General features: G+C 54.9%; 2 protein-coding genes across 6 annotated transcripts; both read right to left on the reverse strand.

The window, feature by feature from the left end:
• Positions 1 to 1,582: 1,582 nt before the first annotated feature.
• DYRK1B (dual specificity tyrosine phosphorylation regulated kinase 1B) lies at positions 1,583 to 10,161 on the reverse strand. 5 transcript variants are annotated; one of them, XM_082366712.1, is made up of 11 exons: positions 10,003 to 10,161; positions 7,808 to 7,971; positions 6,652 to 6,771; positions 6,374 to 6,562; positions 5,840 to 5,987; positions 4,685 to 4,971; positions 3,777 to 3,923; positions 3,555 to 3,695; positions 2,927 to 3,242; positions 2,427 to 2,533; positions 1,583 to 2,331 (listed from the first exon to the last, which is right to left on the reverse strand). In XM_082366712.1, exons 2-11 carry the CDS (start codon positions 7,868 to 7,870, stop codon positions 1,960 to 1,962), a joined length of 1,890 nt encoding a protein of 629 aa, XP_082222838.1. In that variant the 5' UTR covers positions 7,871 to 7,971; positions 10,003 to 10,161; the 3' UTR covers positions 1,583 to 1,959. The 5 variants fall into 5 exon arrangements, with proteins under 5 accessions (XP_082222838.1, XP_082222839.1, XP_082222836.1 ...); XM_082366713.1 differs by having other exon boundaries at positions 2,927 to 3,122; positions 10,003 to 10,160; XM_082366710.1 differs by lacking the exon at positions 10,003 to 10,161 and adding an exon at positions 9,224 to 9,603.
• Positions 10,162 to 10,445: 284 nt separating this feature from the next.
• Positions 10,446 to 20,340, reverse strand: FBL (fibrillarin). Its single transcript, XM_082366782.1, has 9 exons — positions 20,189 to 20,340; positions 15,424 to 15,606; positions 15,237 to 15,338; positions 15,053 to 15,147; positions 13,845 to 14,015; positions 12,808 to 12,940; positions 11,602 to 11,714; positions 10,640 to 10,785; positions 10,446 to 10,553 (listed from the first exon to the last, which is right to left on the reverse strand). The coding sequence occupies exons 1-9, from the start codon at positions 20,196 to 20,198 to the stop codon at positions 10,529 to 10,531; spliced, it is 978 nt and encodes a 325-aa protein (XP_082222908.1). The 5' UTR covers positions 20,199 to 20,340; the 3' UTR covers positions 10,446 to 10,528.
• Positions 20,341 to 20,621: the final 281 nt, after the last annotated feature.

The following is a 20,621-nucleotide window of genomic DNA, read 5'->3' on the forward strand; positions in this document are numbered from 1 at the left end:
CAGCCTGTCAACTCAGCCTTCTGGAAGTCTCCCCCACCGACATTCATCCTCCCCTCCCATCCAAGGCCCCTGCCCTGCTCCATCCCCGACATCTCCTGCCTAGGATACCACAGCTGCCATCCTGGGCTCCCAGACCCTAGTCTTTTTCCCGTCGATCTATTCCCAGCTGGCAGCAAATTGGGCCCCTTCCCTTCTGGAAACCCCTCCGTGGCTCCTCACTGCCCTCAGGACAAAGTCCAAACTCCTTAAAGAGCCAACAAAATCTTCCACGATCTAATTCACACAGCATTTTCAATAAAATTTCCACCAACACCAATCACCTGCAGGACATTCACACACCAGGCTATTTCTCATCGTTGCCTTTGCGCAAGCCATTCCACCGCAATACCGCCACCCCCAAACGTCCCTCCGTCTTCAGGTCTCAGCTCAGACAGCACCTCCTTCCCCGGCAAGGTTTCCTACCGGTGCCGGGCCTGGGTTCTCTCCGCGTTTCACGCTGCCTCCGTTAGCGAACACATGCAGGCCCGTAATGGGGCCTTTGCCCGTCTCTCCTACTGACTGGGGCTTCCCGCGAGCCGGGCCCAACACAGAGGTTAGTGACGCCCCACGTGGTGGGGCCGCTTCAGGCCTCCGCGCTTACCTCCTGTTCAGTAACTATGAACGCCTAACCTGCGCGCTCTCCCGGCACAGCGGAGTCACCCACCTTCCGCAAGACTTAGAGAACTCAATACTCCCGCAGAGTCTGGCCAAAGCCGCCCAATCACGGCCTTCTCCTCCACTACAGCCCGCCTTAAGCATCCGGGCTCCGGCTGCTTCTGACGGCCGATTGGCTACCCGAGAACCCGCCCCTAAACACGTGAGCGAAAACAATTCTGGTCTTTGTAGTTCAGCAACGAAAACGGGGAGAAGAAATTGCCAAATAGAACTCCATTTCCCAGGAAGCGCCGCGCCCCGGTGGCGGGGGACGATACCCTTTGATCCTGGTGGCTCTTGATTGGCCGGTTAGAGACAGAAGTTTCCAAATTTCCATGGAAACAGGCCCACTTACCTGGAACCCCGGGAATTTCTTTTTGCCTGAGAATCTTAAAATGCTTTGCTCCACAATGGTTCCGAAGAGTGAGACAAGACGTGTGGGGGGGTAAATTCTGTGCCCACTGCCTGCCTGCCTGCCATTCCCCAGGTGGCACCAATAAGGCCTGCTACATGCACTCAGCACCTACCAGATGCCTGGCAAAATGAGCCATGCCTGTGCGGACTCTGTGGAAGCCCTGGCTTATTAGAGCAGAACCTGATGTTTCCCAGAGACAGGCCAGAGCTGGGCCTTTACCTTTCAAGGTCTCAGCTTACCCTAGAAAGAGCAAGTGTGGGCTAGCATCCTATCCAGGATTTCTGCCTAGGATTCCACAGCCCCAGACCTCCTGCAGCCCCATGCCTGCACCAATAGCCATAACCTCCCCAGGGACCAGGGACTCATCCCACACGACAAAGCTCTTCCAGCACCCCTTCCCCAAACACCGTTCCCCACCACACCTCTGAGGGCTGGGTGAGGGGAGCCGAGGGCCTGCAAACGCTCAGCCGGGAATGTGAGAAAGCTCTTTACTGGGGGGTACAGCAAGGAGGAGCAAGGCCATCTCCCCCTACCTGCCCCCACCCCCTCCTAGGGCCCTGGGGTGAGAGGGAATCTCCCCCTCCCCGCACTGGACCACCACTGTCTTTGGTACAATAAATAGAAAACAAGGGGAGAGAAGGGACCAAGGGTCCAGTCCTTAGTGGGGAGGTGAGCCTAAACCCCTCTCCTTGAACCCCTGCCCCAGGCCCCAATCAGTGCAGGCCTCACCCACCCCGGCTGGGTAGCAGCAATTCCAGTCAACGGGAGAGATGAGGATGGGAGCCCAGGGCCCCCAGATTGGGTGGGTGGGGGGGTATGGCTTCAGGAGGGGCCCCAGGGAGGGGGCAGGGTCATGAGCTGGCTGCCGTGCTCTGGGGTATACCACAGAGGCCCAAGTGAGGCCCCAGAGTGGCAGGGTCATCAGGGGGTGGGAGGGGTGGACGACCTCCTGTCATCCGAGTCCGGAGGGCTGAGGCAGCCGGGTGCTGGGGGGCAGGCGCTGGGTGAGGCTGGGAGCAGTCCGGAGGGCCGCCCACCAGGCTCACATCCATCAGCTCCGGGGGTGGTGGCGAGGTTGGTGACAGGGGACGGCCAAGGCATCGGGGTTGAGGGGGTAACTGGGCCCCGGCCCCTGGCAGTGATGAGGCAGAGGCAGGGGCCTGATGTGTCTTGTGCGGCACATCACCCCCTGCCCAGGGGCGCAGTGGCTGGGAGGGCAGGACCTAAAGGAGCAAAGGAACAGTTGGTGATGGAGACCTAGGTCCTGAAGCCCCGGACACTCCACCACCCACTTCCAAAGTCCCCAAGGTCCCATTACCTGGGGGCTGTTCATCTCACAGTCAGCGATGGGGGGCCCAGGGCCCCCACAATATCGGTTGCTATAGCGGTAGGTCCGGTTGTCACTGGAGGAGCCACTGGAGCCTCCTGGAAGTGCCAGGGAAAGAGAGGAGAGGCCTTAAGCGAAGAAAAGTAGGGCTGGGTTTTCAGGTGGCTGAGTCTGGTTCATGGTCCAGGCCCAGGTCTGGGCTTTGGGGCCAGCACCCAGTCGAAGGATCAGACCCAATTTTGAGATCAGGGGTCAGAGTTCAGTTTGGGGGGTCAAAGAGTCAGAACCAGTTTTAGAGATCTGAACCCAAGCTCAGTTTCAGAGACCAAATCAGGGCCAGTCTGAGCTCGCCTACCCCACCCATTCTGGAGTTGAGGATCATGCAGTTTCATAGCTCTAGGTGAAGGCCCAGTGACAAGGCCGCCGCCAGATCAGGCCAAACCAGAGCTGCCCCGACCCCTGTTCTACCCCATCTGGCACTGAGCACCCACCAGAGCTGGAGATGGAGCTGGCGGTACTGGAAGAGGGGCAGGTATCGAGGGGCGCGGGCGAGGTGGAGGCACTGCTGCCTGCCGGGCCCGTGTTGGTGGCCTCATCAGCCGTGCGGCGGAAGAAGCCGTGCTGCAGAGCCCCCAGTGGGCTGATGCGGGCGGCGGGCTCATACTCCAGCATGCGCAGCACCAGGTCCTGGAAGCGGAGGTAGTCGGCGGGGCTGTGGCCCGGCTCCCCCGCCCGCCGGCCCCCGGGCCCGCCCGTCTGCACGCCCAGCACCTCCTGCAGCCGCCGTGTCCCGGGGCCCTGGTAATCCTGGCAGGGGGAGGTGGGAGGGGGGGCAAGAGAGTGGCCGTCAGTGGGCAGGAGGGGCAGGGAGACACACACGGGGAAACAGAGGCACAGGAGAGAAAGTGGAAAGAGAGGAGCTAAGAAGAGTTGTGGGGTGGGTAGTAGGAGAGATGGGGTGGGTGGGGGAGGAAGGAAAGGACAGACGGGGCGGAGGGAAGAGGAAGGAAGGGAAAGACACAAGGGCAGGGAAGCAGGGAGAAGGGGGAGAAGGGAGCCCCAAGTGTGAGAGTGAGCGGCCACCGGGGTAGGAGGAGCGGCATGGGGCAGGGGCCGCACCTTCCTGAGTTCCTTTGTCCTTCGCAGGGTCCAGCCACCCCCAGGCAGCCGCTCAAAGTACTTTCGAGCCTTGGGTGCCTGGTCCAGCATGGGGGCCGGTGGGATGCCCAGCACCTCCACAATGCGGTTCATCTGGTCCACCTGAGAGCAGGCAGGCGGTCAGGATCATCAGGCCGGCCAGGCCTCCACCCCCTCCAGCACACCCCCTCCTCAGGAGCACACCTCGTTGGAGCCACTGAAGAGGGGCTCTCCAGTGTGCATCTCCACCAGGATGCAGCCCAGGGACCACATGTCAATGGCCAAGTCGTAGGGTGTGCCCAGGAGCACCTCGGGAGAACGGTAGAAACGGCTCTGGATGTACTGGTAGATCTGGGGGAGGAGAGAGGGCAATAGTCAGAGGTCCCGCCTCCCCGACTCGTACCAGTGACACCCCCACAGCTAGGAGGACTGACTAAGGACAGGTCTCCTGCCCCCAAAACTGGGGACAGGGGTCTCCAAACCCTGATGTTATCAACACCAGCTTTCCAGGAGTCACTACCACTATCTTATTCATCGGCTGCAGGAGTCTCTGCTGGCCTAATCTGATCCTGATCTCCATTTCTGCTGGCCTGATCCTGAGCCCCTCTTGGTCACCAGAGGCTGGGAGTCTGTAAACCTAGGCCCTTCCCACTCTCCCAAACTGGACACTTTTCAAACCACTACCAGCATCATCTTAAATGCCAGCTCACAGGAAGCTGCAAAGCTGAAGAGCCCCACCCCCTTCCATCCCCAGCTTTAAGAGCACAGGGTAAACAAAACTTTGCAATCTACCACGCCAGGCTCAAAGCCACCCAACTCCCCCTCTCCCCCCCTACAATCTGGCAGCCTCAAAACTGGCTTGTTCTCCCAGGCTCCACTCCTCCCTTTCCTTCCGGCAGTATACCCTGTGGCCCTCTCCTTCACCCACTGGCCCGACCCTCCGTACCCGCAGACACCCCCATCCCAAGCACTATCCCTCAGGCATCGGCCACTTCAAGCTGCACATTACGATCCCATCCCCTCCTAGCCTCGCCCCTTGGCCCCAGGCCACCAGTTGGCCCCGCCCACAGTCTGGCCACACCCACACCACTGGCCCCGCCCCGGGGCCGCACCCGCTGGCCAAGCTGGCAGGAGCTGCCGAAATCCACGATTTTGATGGCGCTGCGCTTGGGGTTGCAGAGCAGGATGTTCTCGGGCTTGAGGTCGCAGTGAATGATGCTGAGCTCGGGCGTGGCCAGGAAGAGCAGCGCCGTGCAGAGCTGCTGCGCTAGTTTCCGCGTCAGGTTCAGCGAGACGCCACGGAAGTGCGTGTTGCGCAGGAGGTCGTATAGGTTGTAGGAAAGCAGCTCGAACACCAGGCACAGGTGGTTCCGGAACATGAAGTGCCGCTTCAGGTGCACTGCCGGGAAGAGGACGGAAATGGGCCGAGGGAGAAGAAACTGAGGCTCAGAGAGGGCCAGCGGCGGCCTGGGGCCCACGCTCATAAGGAGAGAGGCTGGAACCAGATCTGTGTCTCTGCTTCTGGAGCACAGGCCAAACTGTGGCGTGCCCACAGGTACCAGCTGTTAATCAGGATGTTTGTATATGTCTATAACTTGTTTCACACAGGAAGTTAATTTTCTTTTCAAGTCTCTGTCAAACTTCCTGATTAAACCAAAGAGAAAGTTTACATTTGGTGCTGATGGGTTTTTTAACACCATCCTACACTTCCTCATTTAATTTTATAATATTGTTTTAGTCTCAGTTCTGTTTATTTTTGTGACAAGCGATGCTTGCTTTCCATTTACTGTAAGGATGTGTATTTTCCTTTTAAAAGAAACACACTCCTTAAATCTACTTGCTTTTTCTAAGAGGAATCAGTACAGGAAAGAGGAAAAAGACTGGCATAGATGTTAAGAGTAAAGGCTCTGGAGTCCACTGCCTGGTCAAATTATAGCTCTACTGAGTACAAACACTGCGACCTTCTGCAAGTGACAGCACCTAAGTGCCTCTGTTTTTTCATCTCCAAGCTGTGGGCAATGATAATGGGGCTGCGGTGCGGGTTAAACAAGTGAATTTATGTAAAGTTCTCACAACAGAGTCTGACCCTTAGTGAGCACGGGATAAACTCTGACCAGCATTCTCATGTGAATAGGGTAGACATCCTGAAAGCGGCAGGAGAAATCACTGATGTCAGGGAATTACAGACCAAACCCTGCCCTGAAGACACCAGCCCCTTCCTGCACCGAGGGTGACCCATCCCCAGGCACCTCTGCCCCAGGCCTCACCTATATAGTACTTCATCTCTGTGTCATGCTGGTTCATCAGCTCCAGCAGCCGCAGCTCAATCTGGGCCTGGTTCAGGAAGGCCTTTTTGTTCTTGATGATCTTGATGGCCACCAGCTCCTGGGTCTGATGATCATAGGCTTTCACCACCTGTGACCACAGGCATGTCACAAAGTGAGGGAATGGGGGCGTGGAGGACAGAGCCAGGTACCGCCACTCTTCTCCCTCCAGTAAGGAGACCCACCAATATCACCATCAGTAACACTAATAACTCAATTTGAGTGTTCACCAACAGTCAGACACGAGTGTGAACACTGGACATGAGATAACACAACAACCTTACGTGGAGAGTCCTGTTATTTGCACTATTTTACAGGAAAGGAAACTGAGGCACAGGTAACCAAGTGATTGCACTGGGGTGAGTGGCCCAGCACGGAACTTGGAAGCCACTGAACCACTGGCTGTGTGGGTCAGTATCAGTGGGTGCCCGTACCTCCTAACCCCTGGATCAGGGTCGGGTGGGGGGCATCCCGCACCTGGCCGAAGGAGCCTTTGCCAATGAGCGAGTCAATCTCATAGCGCTCCAGCCAGCGCTCGCCACTGCGCACGATGTAGTCATGGTTGTCATCGTCATAACCGTGGTTCAGGACCTTTTTCTCCTTCTTGGTGCTCGAGTCCTGAGGTGGCACCTGCTGGGCCCGCCGCTTCTTCTTCGCATAGTATACCTGCCCGGCCGGCCGGGAGATGAGGACTGGTGAGTGACCGATGCCAGGACCCCTCAGCACCCAGCCGGTGTCCCCCACCCCCTGCCCACCTCATTGATGTGCTTGTAGGTCTTGATGAGGTCCACGGAGAGCTTGCGCAGCGGGGCTGAGGTCGCGTCTCGGAAGGCCAGGGGCAGCCTCCGCGGCAGTAGCCGCCCATCAGGCAATACCTGGGGGAGGCGGGGTGACGGGTGAGCACTGAGCACAGGCCTTCGCCTCTGACCTCAAGGGGCAGAACTGCATGGGCAGCTGGCTCATCATTTCCACACACATTATTTAGTTGGTCACTGTCTGACGACCCCACTAGAATAGAAACTCCCCAAGGGCAGAAACTTTATCTTGCTCTTGCTTTATCTCCCGTGCCTGGAGCAGGGCCTGGCACATAGTGGGTGTTCGTTAAAATCTGCTGAGTGAATGAAGTGAACTATTTACCCCTGATCTTTCATCACATACCTTTACTCTTCTAAACATCTCAGTGGGAGAGATCGGATAGAAAACCTGGGCTCTGACCCTCCCAATCCTTCACCTGAGACCATCCATTTTGGGTATCCCATGTTGAGGAGCTCCCTGTCTTGCTTTATCCTCATCCCTTGGGGCCTTCCTAACCCTCACCCCCCACTCTGTGCATCTTTGACCAGTTTTCTCATCCTAAGGATCTTGGATCTGGGTCCAGCACCCTGGACCTCCTACTCCATCCTGCTTCCAGCTCTACAGTTTAGAGCCTTAACAGTCTACCCTTGAAGGTCTTTACCCTGCGCCCCCAGGCCTTGCTGGCTCTAAGACCCTGCAGCTCAACCTTCTTCCCTTTCAAACCCTCCAGATCTTTCACTCTGGACTTTTTTTGTCCCCCTTAATGAACATTTATTGAGTGCTTACTATGTTCTCAGCATTTCCAATTCCATTTCGTTAACTTGTTTAATCCTCACAACAACCCTGTGAGGTAGGTATCATTATAGGCCCCATTTGACAGAACAGGAAACTGAAACACGGAGAACCTGAGTAATATAACTGTGGTGCCAGGATTTGAACCCAGGCTCTCCAAACCCTGACTCCGCCAGCAACTCCTCTATACCTTCCACTCCCATGGCACCCTTCATGCTCCTGGGATACTGTCTTGGGCAACCACACCATCTTTTTGGCCCCAAGATCCTTCTATCCCAGCCTCCCCCGACCCCCAGGCAGGTGAGGATCCAGCTGGACGCGTACCTGCGTGTGCTCCTGGGGCCCCGGGAAGCCAGAGAAGGGACCATGGCCCGGTGGGACGGCCATGGTGGGCTCAGAGGACCGCAGGGGAGTGAGGCCTGGAGCGGGAGCCCGGCCGGGGGGCGCCTTCTCGCATCCTGCACCTCGGCTGCCACCGCCGCTGAGACCTGAGAGCGGGCGGGAGGCGGGGGAACAACATGGAACAAGGGGATGTGTTGGGCAGTACCAAGCGGGAAAGAGGAGGACAACACAGAGAAGGCAGGGCACAGAGTGAGGAAGAAGAGGGTACGACAAGGCGGCAGGTGGCAGTGAAGAGAGGGGACAGACAGAAGTGGGGGGGGGCACAGCGGAGTCCCCAACAAATGAGTACCAAATAAATGAAGCAGGCAGCACAAAGAGAGGAACATGGAAAAGGGAATGATTGGGAGCCAGGCAGGGATGTGGGCCATGACAGGAAAGGACAGAAAGACACGAATAATTGCGGGACAGGAAGAGAAGAAGAGAGAAACCACAGACAGTACAGGGAGTAGGGTTCACTCTTCTCTCCGCATTTCTACTCACGGCCCTCCCCAGGGCCCCTCACACAAGATCCCACCATCCTGTAGTCTTCCCTGAACGTCACGACCTCTTACCACAGCAAGGTCCCTCCACTTCAAGATCTACCCTTCCCAGTTGGTCCCCCAATCCAGAGAACTCTAAGATCCCCCCAAACCACATGAGAGTCTTCTGGGCCCCCTCCAAAGCACAGCAGGGTCCTCAGGGACCTCCTGATCACACCAAGGTTATCTGAGAACTCCTTCATAACAGGGTCCTAACCCTATGGCATTCTCACCCACCAGGGTACACCCTTCCCAGGGACCCTCCCCGTATGGTGCTAAGACCTCTTCCCTATCATTTCCTCCCACTGGAGACCACCCCTCCGTAATTTCCCAAACCATATTCCAGTTCCCCCATGCCACATCAGGGCCCTTCCCCACATTACTCCAAGCCCCCGCCCACCCCCAATCAAGGCCCACTCCTTCTGATGGAAGCAAGGGGGAGGCGTTCCTTCCCACGGTTTAGAGTGGATGGTCCTTGTCTCCCCTACCCTGGCTCCTACCTCCACCATCCCTAATCGTTATTCCTGTCAGGGCCCTCTCTCCAGTCACTCCTCTACACCAGGGTCAATCCACAACTGTGCCCATTCCTAGAAGTCCCCCATAGGTAAATCCCCCAAATATCACAGAGTTCTACCCTTTCAGAGCATCTATCACACCAAAATCCTCTCCCCACGGGCCTTCTCCCATGTCAATCCTCTTCCCCTATGCCAAGCCTGGCCACTCCACGACCCCTCCTCTCTCTTGGAGCTCCCCCACAAAACAATCTCTTCCTCGGGGCCCTCCCACACCAGGACCCTCTCTCCCAGCCCCCACCCCCTACCCGGGTCGGGGCTGGCGCGCCCACGGGGGGCTGGGGCGCGGTGGGGCCCCCAGTGGGGTGGGCGAGCGGCCAGCATGGCGGTGGTGTCTGTGGTGAGAAGACGGCCGCCTGTCCCGGCCCGGCCGGCCCGGCAAGCCCCGCGGCGGGGAGGACAAGCGGGACAGGCGGCTCGGTGGGTGACAACAGCAGCCGCCGCCCCGCCAAGGGCGGGGAGAGGAGGGGACGAGGGTCAGCCCGGGGCACGCGGGGGAAGGGGAAAGCAGGTGGACGGGGGAGGGGCGGGTTAACCCTCGCCCCGCCAGCACCGCCCAGCGCAGCCACCCGCCCCAGGGGACCCCAGCGTCCCGCCCCCCAACCCTGGAGGCCCGCCGGGGCCAGCAGAGCCCCGGCGGGCGGGGCCGGACAGAGCTTGGCAGTCCACACCTACGATGGCAACAACCTTGCCATTGGCTGCTGCTGCCAAGAGCTCAACCAATTACAGTCCAGGACAGCTGTTGCTAGGCGACGAGGATGCGGCCGGCGGAGCCGAGCCCAAACAAAGAGCGGGAGCGAGGCCCGGCTACCCCCTCCCAGCCTCCCTCCCAAGACTGCTACCTCGGGGCTCGGCCCCTTCCAAGAATCCGACTAAGAATAGCCAGGCAAGGCCTGCACCTGCCCACCGCCCCCCTCCTCTTCTCCCTCGGCCTCATGCTAAATCTCGCGGCGACGCGGGCAGGGCGGGTCCCGTACTACCCCCCTCCCGAGAGCGAGTGCTGCCCCGCCCGTAGCCGCGTCGTTACCTGAGGGCGCGGGCAAGGGAACTCAAACTGCTCGGGAAGCCCGAGCTCAGTCCTGCCCACTGGCTGAAGATATCCGGTAGACGCAGCGAGCCAGGGCCCCGATTACCCAGTAATGCAACCAGCAAAATGGCGACCACAACAAACCGGCCCCCCCACCCCGCCCCGGACTCCGCCTCCCGCCCGCCCAATCTGTTTCCCCCTCACGTGACCCAGGGCAACACTCCGCGCCTGCGCTCAGAAGAGCTTACCGGGATCTACACGCAGAGAGCAACCAACCCCGCCCAAGCGCCGAAATCCACGTTACGGCTGCGCAGGAGGCTGCTACGATATGAGCATGCGCTGTATGACCGGATGAGAACGCCCGCCCCCCACCAACACGCAAGTTGACTGAGGGCGCATGCGCCCTGTTGATAGAGGTCGCCAAGCAATCAGGTGCAAAGGGAGAGACTGATTAGTCTTTTAATAGAAAAACACACGTGTAACAGTAGCAACACAGTCTCTCTCGCGATCCAGATGGCGCTGGGCTTCAGTTTTTCACCTTGGGGGGTGGCCTGTGAGAGGAAAGAGATGAGGGGACTCAGAGCTCATCACCACTGTGGAACACTCCTAACAAGTACTGACCGGACCCCCTGCTCACCTGTACACACCCACGACCACAGCGTGGTCTCTTTCGTATGGCTCTAGCGTCAACTGCTCCTGGGGCTTCATGTTCTCCTGCTGCATCTTTTTCACTTCAGAGGCAAACACGGCCTCTGCAGAGGCCGTGGAGTCAATGCAGTTGGCCTGCAGAAGAGAGGATTTGAAGTCTGCAGCAAGGCTTTGGGCTGTTTTCCCTTTTTTGTTCTTCTTTAAACCAGTAGAATTTGCTTTCATTGGAGACTAGGCTTTGGGAATGTAGGGAAAGACTTTGTTAGATAAGTTTTCAATTTGGTCTGGATTGGAACAGGAAGCCTTCAACAGAGCCCTATTTATCTAAAAGCCAGTGTTTTAAATCTTACACTCCGGGTTTTGTTTTTTTTTTTCTACTTCCTCTTCTTTAACAATAGCAATAACGCAGCTGAGAATGCTAAAACAAACGCAGCAAAGGCTGCAAAAAACAATGGTGAATCTGGTTGAAGACAATGGAGAGGCCTCTGTACTTCAAAATGAAACATTTTTTAAAATACACCTAGCATTTATCTGGTATTTATTTTATACCAGGTTCTGTTCTCAACACTCCATACATATTGAGACATTTAGTCCTTACATCAACACTAAAAGAGATAGGACTAACACTGCTATTTTACAAGTGAAGAAACAGGCATATAGGTTCGATAACTTGCTCAAAGACACACAGCAAGATGCAATTCAAACTCAAGATACTCAGACTCAGCGATCATGCACTTAATCGCTACAGTCTATGGCCTCTTTAAATTCTAAGCTTTTTACTTTTGTAGACATTTTTCATTATGTGCTACTTGATTGGGTGGCTTATAGGGAGCTGGGCATAGACTGACTGGATTAGGGGGATGGAGGTCCCCTTGTTTTGACTGGCTGCTTGGCAGTTACAGATAGAGAAGATACTGCCACCCCATCTTAAGACTCCTCTAAGCCCCGCACCTTAATGGAAATCACAAAGTGTCCTCCATTACGCAGGAAGGTATGGGCATTCAGGGCTACAATCCGCGTCTGGTCTGGCTGGGCCACGTCAGCAAAGATCACATCCACCATTGCTAGGGAGAAACAAGTAGCGGTTAAAAGCTGGATCCAACGGATCTTCCCAGCTCCTCCCATGGGGCCTGCGCCCCAACACCAGCAGGTTCCTGGCAGAGTCTTCCCTGCCTCCAGTCTCACTTCCCCCCGTTGATCCCCCTCCCTCCACAGTGCCCCCAAGATGGGTCCAAAACCCACAGTCACACCACTCATTCATTCATTCCTCTTGTAAACCGTGTTGCCACCTACTCTGTGGCCAGCCCTGGGCCGGGCGTGGGGGACAGAGAGACGAGTCAGACCCGGACCCTGCCCTCGAGACGCTCCCGGGTCTGGGGGGGGAGACAGACACGTCATCAAAAAGACAAGTAAAGGTGAGCACTTACAGGCAAGAGCGTCTGCAGGATTGTCAAATGAAAACAAGTTGCAGGACAAAGGGTAAGGTATGAATGCACAGGGGAAAAAACTCACGGAAAGAAAAACCAGGGGGAATGCAAAGTAGTATTTTTAAGGCAGTGATTAAAAAAATAAATAAAATAAAAAACTTCAAAAAATGAAAAGATGGTGCAATGAAAACTGACTTTTTTAAAATCAGGAAAAGCAGACATCAAATTGTTCATATTGGTTACCTCTGGGGGTGGTTTATAATGCGCTCCATTTTTATACTTTGCTTCTGAATTTGTTTTTAAAACAAAGTTATTTACATTCACAATGGGCCCCTCTGGGCCAGGCCGTACTCCGTTTGTGCTTTCTGGGTTATGATCTCCCCAGACGGTGCTGATGAGGACCTCCGAAGGAGGCTTTTATGCGTAAGTCAGGGGTAGTATAAAAGGTACCACGTTTTGCAGGGAGGCAGGAAGTACTGGGGTGGGGGAGATTAGGGGGAGGGGCAGGAGATTGGAGGAAAGGAGGTTGGCCCTCCAGACATCCCAGACCCTGAAGCAGGACTGCCACCTCCACCACCTCACCTGGCTCCCCCGACCCTTTTCATTTCTGCAGACTCAAGAGGCCTGTTCATCCACTCCAATTCCATCCAAATCAGGGCTCTGGAGGCCTCTTCCAGGAAACCTGGAGTGGCCTGTCCTACCCCACCCGAGCCAACCCCAGACCCCTCACCGATGAGCATGCGGTATTTGTGCGGGTGCCGAGCATCTTCAATCACAGGAATAATGTTGGTCCTCTTCTTGGCCAAGTTAATGAGGTCACGGCCAGAACGGTGGGAGAACTCAACTGCATAGACCAGACCGTCCTAAAATAAATCAAAATCAAACAAAAACGACAATGATACTAGTTCTCATGTATGGAGTGCCTACTTTGGCCCATATACTGCATGCATCTCTTCAAATCCCCAAATCAAAACCCTACCATTTAATGACTTGTTATCATTTTACATGAATAAACTGAAGTCCAAGGGTTATTCAATCCTGCTTTGCCTGATCTGAGAGCCCAGGCCCCCCAATTCAGGTTTAAAATGGGGAAGCTAGGGCACAGAGATGACATCATAACAGCTACGAATATTTGCAATGGGCCAGGCACTGCTCTTGGCACTTTACAGGATTTAACTCATTTATCTTCACAATGACCCTATTTTCCAGACGGGTAAACTGAGGCTCAGAGAGGGACAGTAACTTGCTAAAAGCCACTTCACTGTTAAGAGCCCACACCAGAGCCTGGGGTTTTTAACCACTAAATTACACAGCCTACAGTCTTGTAGCTGAGTGAGGGGTCATGAAGTGAGACGCATGGGTGCCCTCTCAGCAGGGAGCCTGTCCAGCCACACAGAAACACAGGCCCAGAAACTGACATCTTCTGATCTTTCAAGAGAAACCAGAAGACCAGATTTGGGGGATATCAATTTTTAAAGAGGGCAACCAAATCAAACGTACTCTCAGCTCTGGGCCCCTCTATCACTGGTCACCCCGATACCCACGCCCCTTCCCTCCAGGCCGAGAACTCAGGAGTGAGGCTGAATGAGGCTTTGGAGACGATGTGCTTCAAGCCGCTCCTTTCACTCACAGGCATTGTGACCAGGAAGGGCCTGGCTCCAAGCCACACGGTGCAGAGAAGCGGCCAGGGCCTCTGGCTTCCAGGCTGGCAGAGGAGGTGGCCTTTCCCTCCCTCCCACCCCTTCCTGCCCCCATCTGTCTACTCACCGGGCCTACGATATCAGAGACGTGGGAGACGGTGGTGCCCGAGGCAGCCCCGAGGTAGAGCACCTTGGCCCCTGGCTTGATGTGGATCTGGTCCACGCCGCCCAGGATTGCTGCCGCCAGCTTGGAACGGAAGGGGTTCCAGGCGCGGTACTCAATTTTGTCATCTCCCTCCTGGGCCGGGAGAGATGGGGACAGAAGTCAGTGCCAGGCTCTTCTGCAAGACCCCACTGCTCTTAACTCCTGGGCCCTCAAAAGGGACTGGGCGCCCAATCACCGTACAAGAAACGAACGTGGGTGCACATCTGTGGCCCCGGCAGAGGCAGGGCCTGCCCTCTCCTGGAGGCTCCTGACTCAGGCGCAAGGGACCACAAACAAACAAGATCATCCCAGGTAACAGCAAGGCAAGACCTATGCATTCATTCTATAAACACTGACCGAGCCGGCACACATTGTGTGCCAGCCCCTATGCTTAGGAACTGGGGAAACACAGTGAAGGGGACAAAGGCCTCGCCCTCAAGGAGTGAGGGTACGCTGAGCTGACTGACACACATGGCATAATAGCTAGTGACGGGGCTAAGGAGAAAAGAGCAAGCCAGGAAGGAAGATCTGAAGTATGGGGAGCAGGGCGAGGGCAGGTGAAAATGAGGAAGGGTGGCCAGGGAAAAGCCAAGGAGGAGACATCTGAAGCAGACCTGAAGCTGAGGGGCCACTCAAGTTATCTGGGGAAGTGCGTTCCAGGCAGCAGGAGAGCCAGCAGAAAGGCGGTGAGGGCAGCTTTTGATAGACAGGGTGGTGCAAGGGGGCCTTGTGAGAGAGACAAGGTGACACCTGACCAGAGATGCTGGTGATGAAAAGGAACCAGCCACACACAGGGCTGGGAGGAAAGTGTTCCAGGCAGAGGGAACAGCAAGGTTGTCGGTGTGGCTGGAAGACACTAGGTTAGGGGGACAGTGGGAGGAGACAGTGGGGAGGGGGAGCTAGAACGTGCAGGGCCTTCCAGGCCAAACTGAGGACTTGGGACTTTAACCTGAAGCCAGCGGGACATCACGGAAGGTATCTGAGGAGGGGGGGTGCATGATCTGACTTATGGATTAAGATGATCCCCTGGCTGTCATGTGGAGAACGGACGGTGGGAACAGGGAGACCAGGCAGCCGGTTACACCGTCAGCTTGGGGCTCTGGTGGCTTAGCCAGGCGCCCAGGTCTCACCGAAATCGAGACTCTCTTCTCTCCGTAAACCGATTCTCCAGGGACCAGATTCTTGGTGACCAGTGCATCCTCCTTTCCTCGACAAATGAAGACACCTGGGTGAGGGGATCAGAGCAGGGGTGAACACCCCAGCGGGCCACACCCCACCCCTAACCCCAGGGGGCTCCCTGCCTTCCTCACTCACCCTCATGCCGATGAGGCTCTACCATCACATTCTTCCCCGACTGGTTTCCTCTTCTTCCTCCCCGACCACGACCCCGGCTGCCACCAGACTGGAACCCGCCACCTACAAGGCAGAGATGCAGTGAGAGGGAGACCCCACGATGCTTCCCTCCCCGCTCCCCAAGCCCAGGGAAAGCCCCCTCCATCACCTCTTCCTCCTCCTCCTCCTCCTCCTCCTCCGCCTCGTCCACGGCCCCTAAAGCCTCCGCCTCGACCTCGGCCCCCGCCAAAGCCTCCACGGCCTCCGCCAAAGCCTCCACGGCCTCCGCCGCGACCGCCACGGTCACCAAAGCCACCTCGGCCACTGAAGCCGCCCCCACGGGGGCTGAAACCTGTGGTGGAAACAGAAACAGGAACCATCAACGGGGCCATGGGGCTTGAGAAGTTACTCCTACGCCGAGGAATTCCACTCGGGAGAGAAAGTGGAGAAACGTGCGCACGTGGGCGCCAGGAGAGGTACCCACGCGTGTCCACAGCAGCAGAACAACGGACTAACCTGAGTGTCCATCAGCAGAATGGACAAATGAAAGAGGGACTATTCACAACCAACAACGAAAAGGATCAACAGCTCCACACAACAGAGACAGAAATCTCAGAATCATGGTGAGTGAAAAAGCAAGCCCTAGAAAACCACATCTAACACAATATCCTTTTTATAAAGTCCAGCAACAACTGAGAGGTGCTATGCTGCGTGGATATATGTGGTAATCCACGCCCCACCCGCCCCCCAAAAGAGGCAAGAGAATGATAAATGCGAAACTTACGATATTAGGCTTTGGGAGGGAAAAGTTATGGGGTTAGGACAGGGGAGGAAAACACAGATAGAGGTAGATTTACTGTCAACATTCTGCTTTTCTCGGTTGGATAGTAAATGCACAGGATCTGTTCTATTATCAATATTAATTAGTCTGAAGAAGAGTGTGCACCGTGTGTGTACATGCACTGTGGCAGTAGGGTCCCCCAGGCCCTGGAAACTTCTTCATGCCCTCCCACTCCTGCCCTTGTGTGTGGCAGAAAAGCGCCAACCCCCAAACAGAGGGGAGGCATTCGACATCACATCTTTCCTGCTAACTGATCCCCCTGCTTCCAAGCATGTACAAGTCTCTCCCAACTCAGGGGGGGAAAACAAGCAAAAACCAAAACTGTCCTTTATGGATGGGCGATTGATCATAAGCAGTTTGGGGCTTGTCAACAAGATGGAAAGTTTAAGGGAAAAAAAAAACATTTAGAGAGACTTTATTTTCATCACTTCAGGAGAGAGCAAACATTGTTCACTTCACTGAGCACAAATCAGTGTCTGAAGCAGACAGAACTCTCCTGGTGCTAACAGATTCAGTATTTGACTCTTCTGTGACGGCTTCAAAAGCTCTGCAGTACTTTCAGAAAACTGCATTATCAAACAATTGTTCGTGTGAAAATTAGTGATGGTTGAAAATGATCTCACTTGATGTAAACTATTCAATAACGAACTTGCTAAAGTTTTTGCAAAGGTGCATTATATTCCCACCCTACGCAGGCTTCATTCGTTTTAATGGTGTTAGAGATGAAAATGTAGAACTTTGAATAGCTAGTCCTAATTTAGTTGTTAAAAATGAACGGTTTTCAAACTCCTACACCAAGAGTTGTTGACCTCTGGTCTCCTGCTCCCTCTGCAGTCTACTGCCCACACAGCAGCTGGTGACTGACCTTTTCAAAACAGCAAATCAGCTCTCATCATTCCCCTGCCCAAATCCCTTCAAAGGTTTTCCATCACATTCTAAATGAAATAAAAATTCCTTTCTCTGGGTTCCAAAGCTAGAAATCGGTGGGTCTCATCCTTGCCCAGCGCTGTTGCTTACATTCTCATGTAAATTGTCTGGGGTGGAGGCCCGGGCATGGGGCTTTTTAAAGTTCTCCAGGTAACTCTAACGTGCAGCCCAAACAGAATCACCACCATTGGGCTTGGCTTTTGCTGACTTTTCTGACCTTACTCTCTCTATGTTGGGTCCCATGCTCTTCCTCCCCAAGAACAAACTCGCTTTGCAGCTTCTAAACCTTGAGCATCTCCTGTTCCCACTGCCTGGGTCCAGAGGGCATTGCTTGACTCACCCACTCCACTGCACTCAGGTCTCTGACCGAATGTTCCTTCCTCAGAAGGGCCTTCTCTGGCTACCTGACCTTTACTCTGCTTTCTTTTTCTTCCTATCAGTTATCATACATGGCATTTTAAAGATTATTACTGCCTGCCTCCCCCACTAGAATCAAGCTCCAAGTGGGCAGGGATGTTTGTTTTGGTCATCACTTCATCCTGCACAACACCTGGCACAAAGTATGGGCTCAACAGATAGTAAATGAGCTGGTAACTCTTAAACCCCTGGGTTCTGTCTCATGAAGAAAACACCCTCTCTGTTCATTCAGGAAGCAGGGGATCAGATGGTGACCAGAGCCCCAGTCCCTCCCTCAAGCAGCTCATGTATTGATTACAGGGAGACGGCCATGCCATTCACGACCCTAGAGAGTAGGGAAGGTTTGTGGGTATCTTGAAAAGTTCACCTGTAAGAAGGAGATATGGAAATAACACAGTGTCCACCTCGCAGAGTTGTAAAGATTAAATGACAATACACACAGAGCACTTAATATGCTACCTCGCACACAGTTTGAATATATTATTCAAACTCAGGAGAATGAATCCCTCCTCCTTCCTACTTAGGGGAGAAACCACTAGGCCTAAGAGACCCTCAACACAGGCCTGATAGAACAGAGACCCAGAAAGTGTGGGCACGGCATGGGGCACAGTAGGCACAATACTCAAAACATATCTCAGGTCCTGGGGCTCTTAGAAAAATGTACTGAAAGTACCCACTCCTCAGAAAAACACACATTCACATACCTTTTTCTATAAGTTTTGGCTGGAGGGTCCACAGACCCCCTCCCCCACCCCAGTGTAAAACTGCTCTCCTGCCACAGCCTTCCCCATCTCAAAACTGGCAACTCTACCCCTCCAGTTACACACGCCAAAACCCTTCATTGTCCTTGACCCCTCTCTCTCACACCCACATACAAGCTGTTGGCTCTATCTTCAAAATATATTCCCTGACAATTTGTCAGCCAGGTCCACTGCTACCACCCTGGTCCAAGCCACATCATCTCCTAGTAGATGACAGCAACAAACTTCCCACTGATATGTCTACTTTCACTCTTGTTCCCCTAAAGTCTTTTGCACACAGAAGCAAGAAGGATCCTTTTAAAGGTCTCAGTCAAGTCTGACTGACATCAGGTCCCCGCTCAAAATCTCCCAAAGGCTTCCTCTCTCAACCAGACTAAAATCCTCGCTAAAGAGCTGACTCCTGACAACTTCTTATCCTAACACAGTGAGGGAAGGTTTGGGAAGGCGTACCCTCCATTCCTGGGACAATCCAATCCAGGCAATTAGGATGCCTGCAGGCTTGCCAGGGTCTCAGTGGGAGACACACTGCCTGGCACTTCCTATTCCACCAGGAGATCCGTAAACACTGAAGAGAAAGGGAACTTGGGAGGGGGCATGGACCCACAAATTCTGCCCCCCCACCAGATGACCCCATCTCTCCACAGGCTGAAGGGGGGGGGGGAAGGAAGGAAAAAAGAAAACCTGTACTAGGAAACAGACCCTTTCAGTCATGGCAGATTTCCCCAACTCCAGGGGAGCAAGTTGAGGGGAGGGGAGAGGGGCTCGGCCTGATTCAGGAAGAGCTGAGACACCAGGGAGAAGGACCCTAATTTTGCTCCCCTTGAGAAGAAAGATAAAGATAACAATTAGAGAAAATACTATTATACATCAAGCACTGGGCTATATGAGACATAACTGCAAAATGTAACATTGTGTAAGTTTAAAGTGTACAACCTGTTGATCTGATACACATATATTGCAAAATGATTACCACCATGTGCTATTTTTTCTTAGCGTGCTCTCACTAAATTAGAACTGGGTGCCATTTTATTGATGAGATAACTGAGGCTCAGAGAGGTAAAGCCACTTGCCCAAGGTCACACAGTAAGTTAAGCATAGTTAGGACTGAAACTTTGAACTGAGGCCCTTCTGCTGTCAAAGCCAGGACTCTCATCATTCCACTAGGAGGGAGCTGTGGAGGGTTCATCAAAATCTCGAGTAAAATCGGAATGAATAAAACCACTCACGCCCTGTGATTACGTCCCTTGCCCACCCCACGATAATCCTATACTGGGCGTGTGAAGTTTCACCTCACCTCTCACGGCGAGTTGAGAATCATTAGGCCCAGGAGCTCCACTCCATTCTCAGGGACCCGCCCCCCTCCGGAGAGTAGAGAGCGGGAAAGTGGGCCAGGGAGGGCAAGCCGGGAATACTCATCTATGCCGGCCCTCTCTGAGAAGCTAGGTTTGGAGCCAAGGGTACTGTAGTTGCGGCGGCGACAGGGGAGCATATGGGGTCCTAGAAGACCCAGCCCCGGCACCCAAGACCGGGGGCTCTCCGCCTCCCAATCAGGACAAATCCCCAAACCCCACGCCCAGAGATCCAAGACCCCAGATGCCTGGATCTAGATTCTGGTTCAGTACCCTCGACTGCCGCCCGCGGCCCAATATCCAAGACCCCTAATGACTGCCTCTATGAAACGAATCCCAGTTCAGGAAACCCCCAATTCTACGCTCAAGACTCTCTACTAACGACCGTAACCTCTGAGAAGTCAATCACAAACCTCTAGACCAGGAACCCGAACCCCAGGCTCAGGTTCGATCACAGGGCGGAACCAAGCCCTCCCATCCCCACAAGAGACCGGAACAAGACCCCTTCCCCACAAGAGACCGGATCCGGGGCTCAGAATCCTTGCCCCCAGGCCAGGACCCCGCCCCTCCGTTCCGGCCTGGCACCCCGATCCCCGCCGGACCCCAGTCCTGAGCTCCGACCCCAACCCCGGCCTCCACCTGGCTTCATAGCGAGCGTGGAGCTGCACGGCTCGGTAATCGGCGGCTTCCCGGGGTCCAAACGTCTGGGGCTTTCGCACGTGGAAAGGAGCGCACGCGCGCGGCGACGTACACTGCGTGATGCAACCACGCAGCCCCGCCCCTCGGGGCCTCAGCCCCGCCCGGAGCCTGGTGCGCGCGCTGTGGGCGGAGATTTCTGAGCCTCTCGGGGCACCTCCCCCTCGACCGTCCTTGGAGCTGCCTTGACCTGTGCAGCGTTCGCTACCCTAGATACGCTTCCCGCTTCCCTTTTACTGGTGCGATCACCCCAGTAATCAGGGCTTATCCCCAAACTTTCGCACGGGCTGTGCCCTCTGCTTCTCTTCTCTATTCCTAGTTAGCTCCCTAAGATTCCCTCTACACTCAAAAGCCTTCCCTGATCCATTTCCATCCC

Source organism: Balaenoptera borealis (assembly GCF_965194805.1).
Source record: "Balaenoptera borealis genome assembly, chromosome: 19".
NCBI classification, from domain to species: Eukaryota; Metazoa; Chordata; class Mammalia; order Artiodactyla; family Balaenopteridae; genus Balaenoptera; species Balaenoptera borealis.